This window comes from Schistocerca nitens, chromosome 3 (genome assembly GCF_023898315.1).
Source record: "Schistocerca nitens isolate TAMUIC-IGC-003100 chromosome 3, iqSchNite1.1, whole genome shotgun sequence".
In the NCBI taxonomy this organism is placed as follows: domain Eukaryota; kingdom Metazoa; phylum Arthropoda; class Insecta; order Orthoptera; family Acrididae; genus Schistocerca; species Schistocerca nitens.
This window is the reverse complement of record NC_064616.1, coordinates 282,094,893-282,113,995: the sequence shown is the minus strand read 5'-3', so window position 1 is coordinate 282,113,995 and position 19,103 is coordinate 282,094,893. Positions and strand designations below refer to the sequence as shown.

Below are 19,103 nucleotides of genomic sequence, written 5' to 3'. Positions count from 1 at the left end.
CCGAGCCCCCGTCCCCCAAGTCTGTGATCATGCTACATGCCACAGGAACATGAGCGCTGAAAAACCATAAACATCCTTTGCTGCTTCAGATCACATTCAAATTTTGTTGAATTATTTTGAATGGTCCGTAATGGTTCTTTCTACCCAGTACACCAGGGCCAGCCAGAAATTCTGCACACATGGGGAGCTGCTGCACATGTGCGACTTCCTGGCCACAGTGTGTACACTTACATATGTGTAAACAGGGAAACAGAACTATAACCGCTAATTCAGTATGTGTCTCTAAACACGGATGTCACTGGTTCACTTTCCCCGCTAGCTGGGATACACTGTACCTAGGGCTCTCTCATGCTCCTTTCACAGTGTGCAAAGCTGTTGTGGGAAGGTACTGTGTTATTCCATCACCCTATCAACAAACGGCATGGTTAAAAATAAAAAGTGCAGAAATATGCTGGATTTGTTTTATGCCCATTTTAGGTACCTACATACCCTTCATTTCAACGATATCACATTTTCGGCTCAGTAATCAAAGAATAATTTTTAGGCATGTAAGTATACCTTGAACAACTGGTTTAGTACCAAATTTTTCAGATAACAATGTTCGCCTCTGTAATATGGAACAGGATGAGGCACAATTAGTAAATAAAAGTTTTAAATTAGACAAAAGAAAGAAGTCCAAAACGTGTTTATCATTGGTGATGAGAAACTATAAAGTTAATACAATGAAATTTTCACTCTACAGCGGAGTGTGCGCTGATATGGAACTTCCTGGCAGATTAAAACTGTGTGCCGCACCGAGACTCGAACTTCGGATCTTTGCCTTTCGCGGGCAAGTGCTCTACCAACTGAGCTACCCGACCACGACTCACGCTCCGTCCTCACAGCTTTACTTCTGCCTGTACATCGTCTCCTATCTTCCAAACTTTACAGAAGCTCTTCTGCGAACCTCTGGGTTCGAAAAGCATGTGCCGCAGCCAAAGTTTCTTTGATCATCGCTGTGTTGTCTTTTCTTGAAACAAATCTTGTCACTTTTTGCTGACAAATTCCATATTTATTTTTGAATATATGAACCCAGTTGTCAGAAGCTTTAAATTCAAAATCTGTAAACTGTTGTGCTGCTTCTAAAGACCACTGTTGTAAATTTCGTGTAAACATTACTGATAATTGTCTTTGGCTTCAACAAAAATGATGATATGTCCAGGAACTGATTGCTGCATACTTATCAAATTGATAGCCCCCCTTTTTTATGTCTTCTTCCCATTGGGATAAATATTCTTTCTTTCTTAACTGGCTGCATCCTTTTTTTGTAATATTTGTAGTTTGCACCTGGGCTGAGGCTTTGCGAGGATCTACTTCTCTTTCCTTCTTTTCTTCTGTTTTGTATTCATCGGATAACTTGTGGTCTTCGTACTTTTCAAATGGTTCACATTCACAGTTTTCATTTTTGTGAGCAAGTTCATCAGCAGTCACAAGCATTTTTTCAGCCAACATGTCCATAGTACGTCTGTAAATTTCTTCACTCATCAACATTGCTACACGAGAAATTGTCGTTCAAGTTTCTGATGCAGTCAAATTATTTGCAGCAAGCAAGCTTTTGTATTAAATAACTGCATCTTTTACATCATCATCGTCACTTCACTGTAAAATGAGTCTGCAGCTTCTGATACTTATGCATTGTCTTCATTGACAAACATTTTTAATTCACTATATTGTAAAAATTGCAATAATATTCACACTACAGAACGCTCCAGTCTCTGCAAAAATCAGGAATGAAGTGGTACTGTAGGAGGTAAGGTCCATTGTTCGATTAGTTCAGTGCAAGCCTTGACATTTCCTGACTGTCTGCCTGTTTCTATATACAATAGGGCAACAGCTGTACTTTGCTTTTCCATGAATACACCGGTTCCTCGAATTTACAATGAATATTTATAACATTTCCACAGCTTACAATATCACCAAATTTTATTATAATATTATAATGACAGTACTTAACACTTTTAATTTACCTCCATTAAAAATGCAATTGAAATTATTCAACCTTTTAAAAAGAAAGTATTGACGAGTGTCATCCACATTTTAAGTAGCTACTGACAGCCATTTCATAAACAAAATAAAATTATTTGTGTTGTAATTGATAATACTGTAGGTCATTAACTTTATGTAAAAGTTGTTATAATTTGTAAAACAATTAAGAAAAAAAAGTAAAGTCGAGCCTCCAGGTAGGATCGAACCCAGATCGGTCATATGACATTCTAGCACACTACTGACTGAGCTATTTCACCTGTATGCTGGAATGCTACTTCTGACCAGATATGAGATGCATATGGAACTATGTTTAAAACTTGGGAGCCCTTTTTCTCAGAATTTTCTAAATAGTGTGCTTTAAGTCTTCTATGAGTGGGCACACTTGAGGTGTGCCACCAACTTGCAAAGTCTCATCCCAAACTGAATTTCCGAGACTGGAAGGTCCCCTGGTAAGTCCATACATTCTCTGTTACATGTAGAGTGTATACACATTTGATACGTATATTACTACCCGAGCTGTATTTGTAAGATCTGTTGCTTCATCAAGTGCAACTAATGAAGCAACAGAGCCCCTAGTGAGCCATAACACTTATGGCCCGTGTCACTGTTTCGAAAAACCAATTTCTTAAAACCTGCTGATGTTCATGGACACTTAAGTTCTGCAGCATCAAGGAGACAGTCTTTTACAAACTCCCCTTTTGAAAGCAGTTTCCCAGATCTTGCTATTCTTAATGCGATTTTGAGACTTACTTGCAATGCAGATGTACCGTGATTGTCATTCTGGATAATTGAAAACAGTACGTTGTACAGTAAAATACACTGAAGAGCCAAAGGAACTGGTACACCTGCCTCGTGTACGGCCCCTGCGAACATGCCGCAGCACGATGTGGCATGGACTTGACTAATGTCTGAAGTAGTGCTGGATGGAATTGACACCATGAATCCTGCAGGGCTGTCCATAAATTTGTAAGAGCATGAGAGGGTGGAGATCTCTTCTGAACAGCATGTTGCAAGGCATCCTAGATATGCTCAATAATGTTCATGTCTGACTGACAATTGGGGTCCATGGATCCATGAGGTTGCCTCCATACCCTTAAACATCCATCCACTTGATACACTTTGAAATGAGACTCGTCCAACAAGTCAACATGTTTCCAGTCATCAACAGACCAATGTTGATTTTGATGAGCCCAGACGAGGCGTAAAGCTTTATCATGCAGTCATCAATGTTATATGAGTGGACCATCGGCTCTGAAAGCCCGTATCGATGATGTTTCGTTGAATGGTTCGCATTCTGACGCTTGAAGATGGCCCAGAATTGAAATCTGCAGCAATTTGTAGAATGGTTGCATTTCTGTAACGTTGAACAATTATCTTCAGTTGCTGTTGAACCCATTCTTGCAGGATCTTTTTCCGGCCCCAGTGATACCGGAGATCTGATGTTTTACCGGAGTGCTGATATTTACGGTACATTCATGAAATGGTTGTCTGTGAAAATCCCCACTTCATCGCTACCTCGGAGATGCTGTGTCCCATCGCTTGTGCACCAACTATAACACCATGTTCAAACTTACTTAAATCTTGATAAAGTACTATTGTAGCAGCAGTAACCGATCTAACAATTTTGCTGTACACTTGTTATATATAGGCATTGCCGCCAGCAGCGCTGTATTCTACGTGTTTACATATCTCTGCATTTGAATACGCATGCTTATACCAGTTGCTTGGGCTCTTCAGTGTAGCTTACTAATTACATTTTTTACCTTCCTTTCATTAACGCAATATCACAAATGCCATTTTTCGATAAGTTAATAACATTTTAATTAATCAACAGAAAACGAAAATATTTTATTTTTCGATACATGTCATGTGAAGAAACATTCCACATGGGAAAAATATATTAAAAAAAGATGTTGTGACTTACCAAACGGGAAAGCGCTGGTAGATACACACAATAAAAAACACACAAACACACACACACACACACACACACACACACACACACACACAAATGTCAAGCTTTCACAACCCATGGTTGCTTCATCAGGAAAGAGGGAAGGAGAGGGAAAGACGAAAGGATGTGGGTTTTAAGGGAGAGGGTAAGGAATCATTCCAACCCCGGAGCGGAAAGACTTACCTTAGGGGGAAAAAGGGACAGGTATACACTCGCGCGCGCGCACACACACACACACACACACACACACACACACACACACACACACACACATACATATATATCCGCACATATACAGACACAAGCAGACATATGTGAAGGCAAAGAATTTGGCAGAGACGTCAGTTGAGGCGGAAGTACAGAGGCAAAGATGTTGTTGAGTGACAAGTGATGAACGAGGGGCGGCAACTTGAAATTAGCGGAGGTTGAGGCCAGGTGGGTAACGGGAGGAGAGGATATATTGAAGGGCAAGTTCCCATCTCTGGAGTTCTGATAGGTTGGTGTCAGTGGGAAGTATCCAGATAACCTGGACGGTGTAACACTGTCCCAAGATGTGCTGGCCGTGCACAGAGGCATGTTTAGTCACAGGGTGATCCTCATTACCAACAAACACTGTCTACCTGTGACCGTTCATGCAAATGGACAGTTTGTTGCTGGTCGTTCCCACATAGAAGGCTTCACAGTGTAGGCAGGTCAGTTGGTAAATCACGTGAGTGCTTTCACAGGTGGCTCTGCCTTTGATCGTGTACACCTTCCGGGTTACAGGACTGGAGTAGGTGGTGGTGGGAGGGTGCATGGGACAGGTTTTACACCGGGGGCGGGTACAAGGATAGGAGCCAGAGGGTAGGGAAGGTGGTTTGGGGATTTCATAGGGATGAACCAAGAGGCTATGAAGGTAAGGTGGACAGCAGAAAGACACTCTTGGTGGAGTAGGGAGGATTTCATGAAGGATGGATCTCATTTCGGGGCAGGATTTGAGGAAGTCGTATCCCTGCTGGAGAGCCACATTCAGAGTCTGATCCAGTCCCGGGAAGTATCCTGTCACAAGTGGGGCACTTTTGGGGTTCTTCTGTGGGAGGTTCTGGGTTTGAGGGGATGAGGAAGTGGCTCTGGTTATTTGCTTCTGTACCAAGGTGAGAGGGTAGTTACGGGATGTGAAAGCTGTTTTCAGGTTGTTGGTGTAATGGTTCAGGGATTCGGGACTGGAGCAGATTCGTTTTCCACGAAGACCTGAGCTGTAGGGAAGGGAACGTATGATATGGAATGGGTGGCAGCTGTCATAATGGAGGTACTGTTGCTTGTTGGTGGGTTTGATGTGGACGGATGTGTGAAGCTGGCCATTCGACAGATGGAGGTCAACATCAAGGAAAGTGGCATGGGATTTGGAGTAGGACCAGGTGAATCCGATGGAACCAAAGGAGTTGAGGTTGGAGAGAAAATTCTGGAGTTCTTCTTCACTGAGAGTCCAGATCATGAAGATGTCATCAATAAATCTGTACCAAACTTTGGGTTGGCAGGCCTGGGTAACCAAGAAGGCTTCCTCTAAGCGACCCATAAATAGGTTGGCGTACGAGGGGGCCATCCTGGTACCCATGGCTGTTCCCTTTAATTGTTGGTATGTCTGGTGTTCAAAAGTGAAGAAGTTGTGAGTTAGGATGAAGCTGGCTATGGTAATGAGGAAAGAGGTTTTAGGTAGGGTGGCAGGTGATCGGCATGAAAGGAAGTGCTCCATCGCAGCGAAGCACTGGACGTGTGGGATATTTGTGTATAGGGAAGTGGCATCAATGGTTACAATGATGGTTTCCGGGGGTAACAGATTGGGTAAGGATTCCAGGCATTCGAGAAAGTGGTTGGTGTCTCTGATGAAGGTTGGGTGACTGCATGTAATGGGGTGAAGGTGTTGATCTACGTAGGCAGAGATACGTTCTGTGAGTGCTTGGTAACCAGCTACAATGGGGTGGCCGGGATGTTTGGGTTTGTGAATTTTAGGGAGTAGGTAGAAGGTAGGGGTGCGGGGTGTCGGTGGGGTCAGGAGGTTGATGAAGTGAGGTGAAAGGTTTTGTAGGGGGCCTAAGGTTCTGAGGATTCCTTGAAGCTCTGCCTGGACGTCAGGAATGGGATTACCTTGGCAAACTTTGTATGTAGTGTTGTCTGAAAGCTGACGCAGTCCCTCTGCCACATACTCCCGGCAATCAAGTACCACGGTCGTGGAACCCTTGTCAGCCGGAAGAATGACGATGGATCGGTCAGCTTTCAGATCACAGATAGCCTGGGCTTCAGCTGTGGTGATGTTGGGAGTAGGATCAAGATTGAGAGGCAAGGCTGGAAGTGTGAAATTCCTGGAAGGTTTGGAGAGGGTGATTTTGCGGAAGAGGAGGTGGGTCCCGCTGGGATGGAGGACGGAACTGTTCCAGGCAGGGTTCAATTTGGATAGTGTCTTACCCCTAAGGTAAGTCTTTCCGCTCCCAGGATTGGAATGACTCCTTACCCTCTCACTTAAAACCTACATCCTTTCGTCTTTCCCTCTCCTTCCCTCTTTCCTCATGAAGCAACCGTGGGTTGCGAAAGATTGATATTTGAGTGTGTGTTTGGAGATTTCATAGGGATGAACCAAGAGGTTATGAAGGTAAGGTGGACGGCAGAAAGACACTTGGTGGAGTGGGGAGGATTTCATGAAGGATGGATCTCATTTTGGGGCAGGATTTGAGGAAGTCGTATCCCTGGTGGAGAGCCACATTCAGAGTCTGATCTACCAGTGCTTTCCTGTTTGGTGTGTGTGTGTGTGTGTGTGTGTGTGTGTGTGTGTGATATATATAATTTCCGGCATACTTTGAAATATTGATATTACACATTCGCACTTGTCCTGTAGAATTTGAGATGAAATCGGCCTATAAAAATTTCTGTAATAGTTTCATTTAATCTTAGTGGAAACATGTTAGTAAGTTACTTTGGCAGTCTTTCTATTTTAGATGTTTTTATGTTGAGATTTCTTTTTCTTTTTTCGAAATGCGTAATTCTCAGCGAACCGTACAAAAAATGCCACCCTTCCTCCCTGGTGCCAACATTGAAGTATGAAGGAAGTGGTGTTATGGTATGGGGATGTTTTTTGCAGTTAAGATGTGGTCACTTGTTGCGCTTAAAAAAATGCTAAATGCGGAAGGATATGAACTCATTTTATAGCATTTTATTTTGCGTATGGCGGAGGAACAGTTCGGAGACTATAACTGTTTGCATTAGCATGGCAATGCACATGGTGATAAGCAGCATCTTTGAGGCAATGGTTTGTGGCCAATAACATTCCAGTAATGGACTGACCTTTCCCAGAGACACAACCTGAACACAACGGAACACCTTTGGGATGAGTTAGAACTCCATACCTGAGCATCCAGCATCACTGCCTTCTATGGTTTCAGCTCTTGAGAAAGAATGAGCTGGCATTCCTCCACAGATATTCAGACACATAATTGAAAGTGTCCCCAGCAGAGTTCAAGCTGTCATAAAGGCGAAGGGTGGATGCACTCCACATTCGTGTCTACTAATAGGTGCCCACATACTTTTGATCAGATAGTGTAGATAAAATACACAGAAATACCATACTTGTAATCACAGTCTTCACTTATGTCCCTGTTAACTTCACGGCTGGTGTTTGTTTCATCACTCCCAGTATTTAAATCACGCTCCCCCCTGAGTATGTTGAAGAACATTTCTCGGAAATCAAATGGATGTGCCTGACAATCATAATGGAAAAAGGAACAAATTGAGCCAACTCATAAATTACAAACTTAGTCTGTGGGATACCTGACGCTTAATGAACTTTGATGTTTAAATAAGAGTTGTTTGGTGAAACTGGCTCTTCATTAGGAAAGTTGGTTCTCTTCTGCTATTCTCGCTGTGAATTTTTAGATCTTGGAGTATAGGAGAGAACAATTCTTCACACTTTTCAAGAAAAGCTCTTGCGTTGTAGACAGCTTTCTTTTCCAGTGTCGCTCAGAAATATGAAGAACAGCCGTACATACCTTCGCCATTTTATCAAAAACTTCGAGAAGTCTTAAGTGAATGGCAGTTTTGAAAACCTCTTTCTCTATTTAACATTCTTCTGCAGTTAATAAAAACTGCAATCTTATCGTTTAAGATAGTACTCTTCATTTTTAAAGCTCAAAATGTACCATTGGCATTAAAAATGTCATAATTCTCACAGTATTAAGGGACGATGGTCATTGTATCTGTGACATTTATCACCCTATACTGTTGCTGTTCAATTTGGGAAAAAAATTGTTATAATTTGGTTTAAACAACTCTTAAGCTGTTTGAGCGTCATTGTTCTAAACATCCACATACACTGCTCACATGACCTTCTGAGCAAAACAACTCAAAAAAGTATATAGAGTACATAAGGAGCTTATGTTCCAGATATTTCACGAAAATACATTTGCTCCAATCCTGTGATGTAGTAAAGTGATTAGTGTAGTCGTTAGGTCAGTTCACAAATGTCCATTCTTCTTGGTGATGAAGGCAATGCCACCATTTTTTACCGATTGATGTGTACATAAAAAAGGTGTACAGGGCATGTGCTTCATCAACATAATGTAAAACTGAGAAGTTACATATTCAGTGTGCATAGGAACTCCAGCTGCAAACCACAGGATATATCCATCTGTTTGAAGCCACATAGCTCTGTGCCTTCCTGATTATTATGGCCTTTGCAAGGGTCACAAAGTCTTGCAAAAACAGTTGAAGATAGAATGAGGCAAGCTTAGTGGATTAAAGAATACTTACGCTACAGTAAGTGAATTGAAGTGTTATTAGACTAAGAACAACAAACATGTTAAGAAGAAAGGGAAATGCAGACATCATGCTTAGAGTTACTCTTAAACACACTCCTTTTAGACCAAAAATTAGCAACCAAATTCAGTCTATAATTTTCACCACATATTTAACCAAATTGTTGAGGCCTTTTGTTGGAAAGTGCACACACAGTGTTAGTCTTTCCAATGCTTTTATTCGTAAATAAAACACTTAGCTGTAACAGATCAAGTTTATTAGTTAGCTTTAATGCGTTTCCTTGTGTGCTAGAATATGGCTTCTTGACTCTTGGTCAGTGATTGGTAACTGCTTGGATATAATCTCATAATTTAAGCACACACTAACCTCCACATATTTCTTACTAACATATATTTTGAAGAGAGAGACTGTTACCATGGGTAGCCCTCATTCACTTCTGATAGATAATTTACTCATTGAAAATATTAAGGGTATACGGAACACCTTATGCTTACAATGTTAAATTGAGCTAAAAGTTAGGAACATTTTCTCATTTGTTATTTGGACGATATTCTTGATTTTTTCACAGAATGCAGAGATATGTTCTGCTTTTATGCTGAATTATTAATTTTGAAAAAAATAATGTATAGTTTTTCAGATATTTTATTTTTTGTAAATGTTAAAAAAAAGTTATACATTTTAACAAGTATTTTAAAATTTATATCCATTAATACAAAATAATTCCACATATCTTTTAATTCAGATATATTAGAAGGTCTTAAGGAACAACTACAGAAAATTTCATCTTTCTACTATAAATAGGCCCTGAGAAAATGTACCTTATACACAAAAAAACTAAAGTTACGGGAAATTAGCTTCAAAGTTTTTACTTCAGTACAAGCCTGCTCCATAGCTTGTATCATCAGAATTGTTCAACAGCTTCCTCTTGATGGCTCTGCTTTGCTGTCTAGCCATCTTTGAATATGCTTTTGTGGCATTATCTGAAGACCTGAGCCGTTCCTTGTCTAAACAAAGCATAGCTGCGGCAGTTCGTAGTCCTACACAGAGCCCCAACTTCTGCAGAACTTTGCACTTTGTTATATTGCCCTGATTGAATGATGAAACAGCATCATAAACGCCAAAGTGAAGTGTGTTTAGACCTACAAACACAGTTTTAGGTAGCCTATTCCATATCACATGGTTCACACACTCATTTGGATTTTGAGTCCGGCCATGAAGACATTTCTTTAGTAGACTAATATCTACGAGGTCTCGGAATATTGGTTTTATTTCATCCATTATGGCAGGTGGCAGGTGATGAGGGTGATTGTATTGTTTCTTAGTTACCTTGCCTCTGTTGTACTTGCACCAACTATCGTCTCCTTTTGGACATAGCCCATGTTGGGGATTCTCATTGTTTGAAGCTATATGAAAAAACTGAGCCCAGACTGCTCTTCTCATTAATTCTGCATCTGCTGTATTCTGTCTTATTGCTAGACCATAGCACTTCTGAATATGATCTATTGTAGCATCTGTCAGTCTATTTTTCCCATCTAAAGTTTTTCCATCGCTCAATTTCTTGCCTTTCATGCTAGCCTTGAGCCTTCGAAGTCTTGATCCCATCCTTTTCTGAACATGGCCAACGCACTCCAGTTTGGAAATTTTCACATCGTTACCATAGGGTCTCAGTTCCTAAATTTCTTTGAAAGCCTTCGAGTCACCATCTCAAAGATAATTTATGTATCTAACGTTGTACCATTTTACTGAGCATTGATAAATATTTCTTACACCAGCAACTTCCATACCACCACTTGACCCATAGTAATTTGCCATGCACTCCTCTTCATGTTTAGTTTTCATTTTCTCCTTGCATCTGAAATGCTTTGAAAGTATTGGCACATCAACTACCTTACCAGTGTCCACACTTGTAGCTGTTACTACACCATTCAGAGATGTGTGGGCTCTCTTCTGCCAGCTTCCATCAAAAGCTATGGACAAGTCTCTGCTATTATTATTTTCAACAACTGCTTCCTCAACAGCATCTTTCATGTTTTCCTGTGCCACATCTTCTACAGCAGAGCCTATTGCAATTATGTGTTTGTTAAATTTTGAAGGTGGAGGAGGGAGGTTCATCACACCACACAACATGGCACCTGCAGCCCTGCCCTTTCCTATACACCGTAATCCATAAACCAGTCTAATGTTTATATCGTATAGTTTACCTGTATCTGCAGTAGCATGTGAGGAATTGAAGAAAGTAACATTGTGTTTGCAATAACTGCACATCAACTCTAATTCACAAGCAAGTCCTACATGTAAGTTTGTTTTCAATGAAACACCACATTTTCCACATTGTTTGCAGCACACGTTGTTCTCCAAAACGTCTGATAATAAAGAGATGTTAATTACCTCATATTTTGTAGTCCCAGCATTTAGTTTCTTGTATTCTTCTTCAGTTCCAGCTAGTTTTCTTCTTGAAGCACTTTCTGGTGTAGTGGCAGCAGCATCACTCAATGTATCACTACCAGTGTTGAGGTTAGTCGCTACTGGGACATCAGATACTGATGAAGATGAATCAGACGAATTTTTAGTACACTTGACTTTCTTGCACCAATGTACACACTCTCTAAATACCTTCAGACTAGGTCTTGGCATGTTGAAGGAAAGAAAACTCAATGACTTCTCCACATACGACTTTCACAACAGTGACATGGATGAACCCACAAAGGAAACAATACAAATGGTGCAGAATCTATTGTCAACTGTCTAGCAGTGTAGCCAACAGAAAAGCTAACTCTCTTGTGCTCAATTATATCTCTGGCAAGGCTGTCTATATCAGGTATATTTCGCGTCTCATATACAAGGTGCGGAACGTCGTGTGTCGAAATTATTTTAAAAAATTATTTAAAATAGTTCTATTCACGTCATCCAAATATTTTATACATGGTATTATACGGGAGAGTCTAAATTTTTCGAAAATGCATTTACACAAAATAGGATTTTTTCATCGAAAAACTCATTCCGTATACCCGTAAGGAGAAATTGCTGAGTGCAGCAGTATTGAAGCGAGTTGTGTTTTGGATATAGATTGTTGAGACATTCATATTGTGGTGCCAAGGTGAAGATAAATAGATAAAGTTCTTTGAACATTTCAACCTAATCCGTGAAATGAATATGTTGTGAACATCGAAAAATCTGTTTCAGAGTGAGACATGAACTCCTATTTCCCATCTGTGATGAGCAATCACCTCGACCATTATGCTGTCTAATCACGATTCTGTTCCCACATACCCTGCGGAAGAAGTGCTGGTTGTAGTGTTCAGAAGTAATATTAGGAAATGTCAGTGACAATAAATGATTAAGGTGACTTTTTGCAATAAGCGAGAGATTTAAATTTGAGCCCTAGTGTACCTCACATTATCCTTTATCTCAACATAGTCATTCTATTTCAGGTTCAGCAATAAGGAATGGTTTTCACAGGACATCATTTCATCTGAGTGCATATTCATTAATTTCGATTGACGTTGGTAAATTGAATTCAGTTGATATTGTTCAGTTGGAATATTAAGCTTACCATGGAATGTGAGAATAATAGAGTTCTGGTATTTTTGGAGTTATTCATTTTGGGAGAGGAAGATTTGTAGACAGGACATTCTGTTTACCACAAGCTTGTCCGTATGGACTTGCAATTGCAGACATTGAACCACTGCTATGCTCTGCAGCCTACAAGCACCCTTAAAATTTTATTTCCCAATATACTGGCTGTATTATTAAGCAATAACGGGTATATGTAAACTCTAGAAAGACTGAGGGAAGGTGAAGAGGCTACTGGTGTTCTCTAGTTGATAGCTCTTCTTTTATTAGTGAAAAACTAGTTCTTAAAAAATAATCATAATCATGAAGAACTGTGTTGTGAAAGTTATCCCTCCACACTGCCCAAAACAGTCAATCTTCTGAGAAATGTAGCGCACAATCTACAAACACAAATTTGGGAAACTTTAAAATTCTGTTTGAGTATCGTAAGTGTCACATAGATCAAGTGATAAAGGTTAAAGAATGGTGCACTGAACATCAGCAAAGCACCCAACTTCTTCATATAAATAAATCAGTGATGGTATAGTCTTATAATTTCTGCTAGCCACTGAATGAATTGTGAAAATTCGGATCTGGGCCACAGCTGCCTCTTTTTGAGCTTTTGCGCTCAATTAACTGGTGGAAATATGTTAGATACACTGCAAATAAAGTGGAATGATAGATTCCATTTAGACAGATTGATGAATCTTTCTCTGTCTCATTTCCGCTATCACAGCAGCTTTTAAGAAGAGGCTTTGCTGTGTTTACATTCTGAAGTCTGCTAACATTTTTACAATGTTCCACCTGACTCATAACCTATCCAGACTTGGAGATGTTGTAAAGTGACTCTGTACTGGTATGTACGAGTTGCAAAAATTGATATTTGGTGAATTCTTGTTAAGCTGCGTAAGGTTTATATGTGTGTGTCACTGTGTCAGTTATGTTGTCTGAGATGCCCGCCTGTTGACATCAAATCTCCACTCAGTCACCAGCTCACCTTGGCAGTAGCTGGAAGACTTCAGTTGGAAATTTGGAAGAAGAAGAAGAAGAAGAAGAAGAAGAAGAAATGATGATCCAGATGTGTGCATGCCTGAAAATGGAAAATGGTTGAGGGTCTCTGGAATGCAATCACATTTCTCACATCGTGTAACTGAAATCTTTGCTATTCCTTTCATACTGAGACAGTAATTTTATATTAATTACTACATGTAATGCTGCATAATAACTGTGTTGAACATCGAAACAAAATCAAGTCATTTATGGGAGGAAGGTATCAGTCAAGAAGACATGTAAAAATCTAATTTTTGGGCCAAATAGTTTTTGTGAAATCGAATGATAAGTGTGTGAAAGCAGTGGGAACACCATGTGTCTGCACAGGCGAGCAGTGCAGTGATGACAAAATCGCGCACAGCGCGGAATGCGGGGAGCACGTGTCTGCAGCAGCGAAAGGGTTAATGAAGAGACAAAGCACTAGAAATTTCAAAAAAATTGCATTCAAACGAATATAATTCGTGAAGTAAGGCACTTCGATATTGTTTTTAAATAATGAAAATATTAAGCAGCGCACAAGGTTTGAACTCGTAACATTTTGCGTAGAAGCCGAACACCTTAACCGTTACGCTAATGCAGCTCGTCTGATTACAGAACGCCATGAGGACTGTAACATGTCACGCAAAATACTGACAAACACTGTTGGTATGACTATGAATTACTCACGCTTTGTCGAAGTACAATAGGAAATAAAGAATTACCGCTGTTCTTTATTGCGAAAAAGCGGTTCGTGAGATTGATACAAACACCTTTCCTTGCTATTGCCTGAATTAGGAGTCTTATTGCTTGTTTGGTTTAATTAATTAATAGAATATGAAGCAATTGGTATAAAGAATGCTTTTTCCAAACTTTCTATAAAAGAAAGTCTGCTATCGAGACATTGCTTTTGTTCTATTACTTTATTTATGACTGAACGTTTCTAAAACTGAAGACACTCGTCCATGCTATGCACTGCAGTCGAGATCTGGCAACGTCATTCTCTGTTCATTGGCTGACTGTGTTTTGTGACGTCAGATGCGCAGAACGAACCTAAACTCGGCCGCCAACATAAATGACGCGCACTTTAGAATCAAATGTAAGTTGCTGAAGGTGGGGGGGGGGGGGGGGAGGAAAAAAAAAAAAACAAAAAACAAAAAAAAAAAAAAACACCCAGACAGTTAGAAATGCCACATGAATTTCATTTAAGGAGAGCCAAATCTGCATGAAATTCGTTGAAAGTCCATAAGGAATGATCAAAATCCAACTCCGAAATTTTGTACACTTTTACATTAGATTTGGAAAAAGCTCTGGCCTTTTCAAGTTAACATGTTCAGTAGCACATTATAAATGCAATGTATATTGTTATAATCTTGGCTGTCATGACCTCAGGACTGACTGTTGTCATGTATGTATGGTATGAAACTGTAGCTTTGAAAGGAAAACAGGAAATTTCATTATGTAAAGTGCATCACGTAAAAGAATTGGTTTGTGCAAGAAAACACCAAACAATGTACAGTAATGCCTGCACTGGACGAAATAGAAATTTTAAAATTACACTTTGCTTTTGAAACTTGTGACAGATCACTATTTCAGGTGGATGTTCTTGAGCATATTTTTATGACAAGTGGGCATTCGTATCTCCCAAACTCCCAAATGATGCTGATTTTGGATCTGTGGAACTCCAGGCAGAAGGAAAAACTACCTACACACTGTCAGACTGGGGTAATATCATTGCTCAATCACAAAGAAGGAAGCCATTTGCACTGAGGTGACAGAAGTCATATAGGATACCTCCCAATATCATGTTGGACCTGTTTTTGCTCGGCACAGTGCAACAGTTCAACATGGCATGGACTCAACAAGTCCTTGGAAGTCCCCTGCAGAAATATTGAGCCATGCTGCCTCTATAGCTGTCCATTATTGCGAATGTGTTGCTGATGCAGGATTTAGTGCATGAACTGACCACTCGATTATGCCCCATAAATGTTTGATGGGGTTCATGTCTGGTAGTATGAGTGGTCAGATCATTCGCTCAAACTGTGCGGAATGTTCTTCAAGCTAAGCGGAAACAATTGTGGTCTAGTGACATGGCGCATTGTCATCCATAAAAATTCCATTGTTGTTTGGCTGCAAATAGTCTTCAAGAAGCTGAACATAACTATGTCCAGTCAATGATCGGTTCAGTCGGACCCAGTCCATTCCAGGTAAACACAGCCCACAGCATTATGAAGCCACCACCAGTTTGCACAGTGCCTTGTGACAACTTGGGTCCATGGCTTTGTGGGGCCTGTGCCAGACTCGAATCCTACAATCAGCTCTTATCAACTGAAAATGGGACTCATCCGATCAGGCCATGGTTTTCCAGTCATCTAGGGTCCAACCAATATAGCTACAATCCCAGGAGAGATGCACTGTTGATGTCCTGCTGTTAGCCGAGGCACTCCCATTGGTCATCTGTTGCCATAGCCCATTAACACCAGATTTTGCCACAGTATCCTAATGGATTTCTGTGGTTATTTCATGCAGTGTTGCTTCCCTGTTTGCACTGACAACTCTACACAAACGCCGCAGCTCTCTGTCGGTAAGTGAAGGCAATCACCCATGGTGTTGTCTGTGCTGAGAGTAATGCCTGAAATTCAATATTCTCGGCACACTCTTGACACTCTTGATCTCAGAATGTTGAATTCCCTAATAATTTCTGAAATGGAATGTCTCATGCACCTAACTTCAACCACCTTTCTGTGTTCAAAGTCTGTTAATTCTCATTGTGCATCCATTATCACATCTGAAACCTTTTTACATTAATTACATGAGTAAAAATGACAGATCTGCCAATGCACTGCATTTTTATGCCTTGTATACGTGATACTACTGCCATCTGCATACCTGCATATCACTATCCCATGACATTTTACACCTCAGTGTAGAGTAGTACAGATGAAGCAAGAAAATTTGTATTGACAGTAGCTTTGCAGAAGGCAGTAGTTAATCCCAATACGAATGAATTGCAGTGTCCAGTTTCTTGGCTACAAATTCAGTGATTGCAATATAAAAGATTTGAACCTGCAAAAAAACATTACAAGACAACTGTGCTAAAAAGGAATTTTACACTATGCATATATGAAAGGGAAAGAAGGGATGTCTAGTCGAGCTCAACATTATAAAACAGGAACCGCTCTACTGTGAAATACAACCAGCTGGTAATTTGAAGAAAAAGGACATGTTAGCCTTGTTACCATACATCCTTCCTGTTAACCATGTGTTCTTTTATTCCCTGAAAGAAACTATTGAGGGCAAGGATAACTGAATGTATTTTTGTTTTAATTCAGACTGAAATTCATGCAATTTGTACACAATTATGATGTTGATGTTAATATTGCTACATGTAATTGTGCTCAGGTATTGTTAATTCAAAGTGAAATTGTTAGTTCAAAATGAAATTAAATTCATAGACTGTATTAATTATGGTCATAATATTAATATTACTACACTTAATTTATGCTCCATTATTAATAATATCCCTTACTACACTCAGTATCCCTATATGCACTTCATTTAGGCTTTCCTGGTTTTTCTGTACAATTTTTCACAAAATGTACAATTTCTCAAAATGAGCAGAATTGACTTACATAATTATGCCATATATCCCTTCATATGAACTGTAATAAATGCATGAAATTAGTTGTGAAATGTTTGTGGTTCAGGTTTAATCCACACAAAGATCTGCAGTGGCACTAACTATTGTTTTTATGAGTTGTGTGGCTAGTATTGAAACTTAAATATGGAACAGCTAATGAAGCACACAAACTCGATTGTATTGAATTGTAATGTTAGTTGCTACTTTGTTGCATACCTGCCTGCTCTGTAATGGTGGTGATCTTCCACCAATTGTCTCAAAACACACTCTGCAAAATAAGTGTACATGATTATTTTGAGAACAGGTTGCCTTGAAAATTGTAAACTTTTTACTGTGATTCGAGCAGTCAACTGTCAGTTCACCACCTTCCACAAAAAGCATAATAGAGTTGAATTATGAAGTTCAATTTGTTGCAGGAATACCCAAAAGAAACATCACAAAAGATGATATGAAATTAGGGACAAAACACTATTAGAGTTCCCATTAATATACAAAAAAACATAATCTCACCTCTGCCATATTTGTAAAGATGGTATAATGTTACTGACACCTAGGATAAATTTGTTTTAGGTTTGTTCAACATGTCTCCGATGCAAGAGCTGTGGTACTGAAAATGTGACTAATTTTGTGGGTAACATTCCACTCTGTAAAGCATGCTTTAAACTGCGACAGAAAGGGAACTATTGCCCTTTGTGCCAGCGTTGTTATGAAGACCATGATTATGATACCAAGGTAAGTTCCCTGTCATTAATAATAGCCTGATTTAGCAGTTAATGCTGCTTTCTTTGTGTATGTTACCAAAAAATATCCATAACATATTTTCCTGTAATTGATTACCTTATTTTCTTGTTACGTGTAGAATACTTAATTTTTTTTCAGTCAACCATTGGATGGTATTTTTCCCACTGCATATAAAAGTGTGATCGCTCACAAGCTATTAGTTTCATTCTTGTCTAATTTGTTCTCTTGGCAGTTCAATTTGCCATTATATTGATTGCTGATGGCTGCATTAGATTTTGTATACCAAAGCTTCTTGCTGTGTGCATAAAGTAGGAGTGTACAGCTGCTGGCAGCTGCAGTAAGTAAATAGAGTTCTCGGTCTCAATTTTTATTTCACATAAATATGCTTTTGACCAAATAGCAGTCATTAATTCTATATGATTGTGATCTGCCCTGATAGCTGTGTGCGTTAGCATGACGGCACTTCCAGGATTCTGGGAGGTACATCGTGAGCTGGTCAGCGTAGATGTGGTTTTTAGGCAGTTTCGAATATCTGACTAGGTGAATACCAGACTGGTACCCATGTCAGTTACATGACTCACAAAAATTTAGAAAAAACTTTCACAGACTTTCCTATTGTATAACACTCGATGCAGTCTGGTGAGGTGCACAAAATTGTCAGGGGAGGGGGGGGGGGGGTGGGACATTGCCAAATCCAGTAATTGATGTGGTGACCCTGTGAAGATACAGGAAAAAGATTATTTTTTTATGACTTTGGAATCAAAATTTATTTTAATTTTTATTTCCTAATTTTTTAAATCACAGTGTTTTGTGTAAATCCCAGGAGTATAGGTATGAGATTACCTAACAACTTACATTTTTTTTTTTTTTTTGACAAACACGTTATATTATTATCTAGTAATAACTGTGTCACATTTCTTTTGTAAAATAACTTGATGTTGTTGTGAACTGCTCTGAAACAAGCAACAGTGCTGCTCAGGAGTATTCTGAATCATCAGAATACTTATTTCTATAACACTTGGTGAAACATTGATGAAAGTGGCTTATTCATTAGGTTTTTTAGTGTTCTGATTACTGATGTGTTAATTAAAAGAGGAGAATTATATGCACAATCACAAAATATGTGTGCATTCTTGCACTGTCAAACTACAATACATGCATTATCAAATGAAAAATACAGTAAAAGATGCACTATCATTTTTGTTCTCAATTTGTTAATTCACTTCCCTTATTGCACAGTTAACAGCTAACATTATTTCTAAATTTGTCCTTTGTGTCTCCTGCATGTATCAGTCAAAATATTTTTGTAGGAAAAAAATGACCCCTCTACATCACAAAAGCTATAGGTGCAAATTTGAACAAACATACTTGTGAGTGCCAGAT

At 39.4% G+C, this 19,103-nt stretch overlaps 1 protein-coding gene across 1 annotated transcript in view; it reads left to right on the top strand.

Moving 5' to 3' along the window:
* The window catches only part of LOC126248247 (histone-lysine N-methyltransferase trithorax), a 205,915-nt gene that overhangs the window by 127,886 nt on the left and 58,926 nt on the right, over positions 1-19,103 (top strand). Inside the window, exon 10 of the mRNA XM_049949096.1 lies at positions 17,550-17,711. Within this exon, the coding sequence (XP_049805053.1) occupies positions 17,550-17,711 (162 nt within the window). The remainder of the gene's footprint in view (positions 1-17,549; positions 17,712-19,103) is intronic.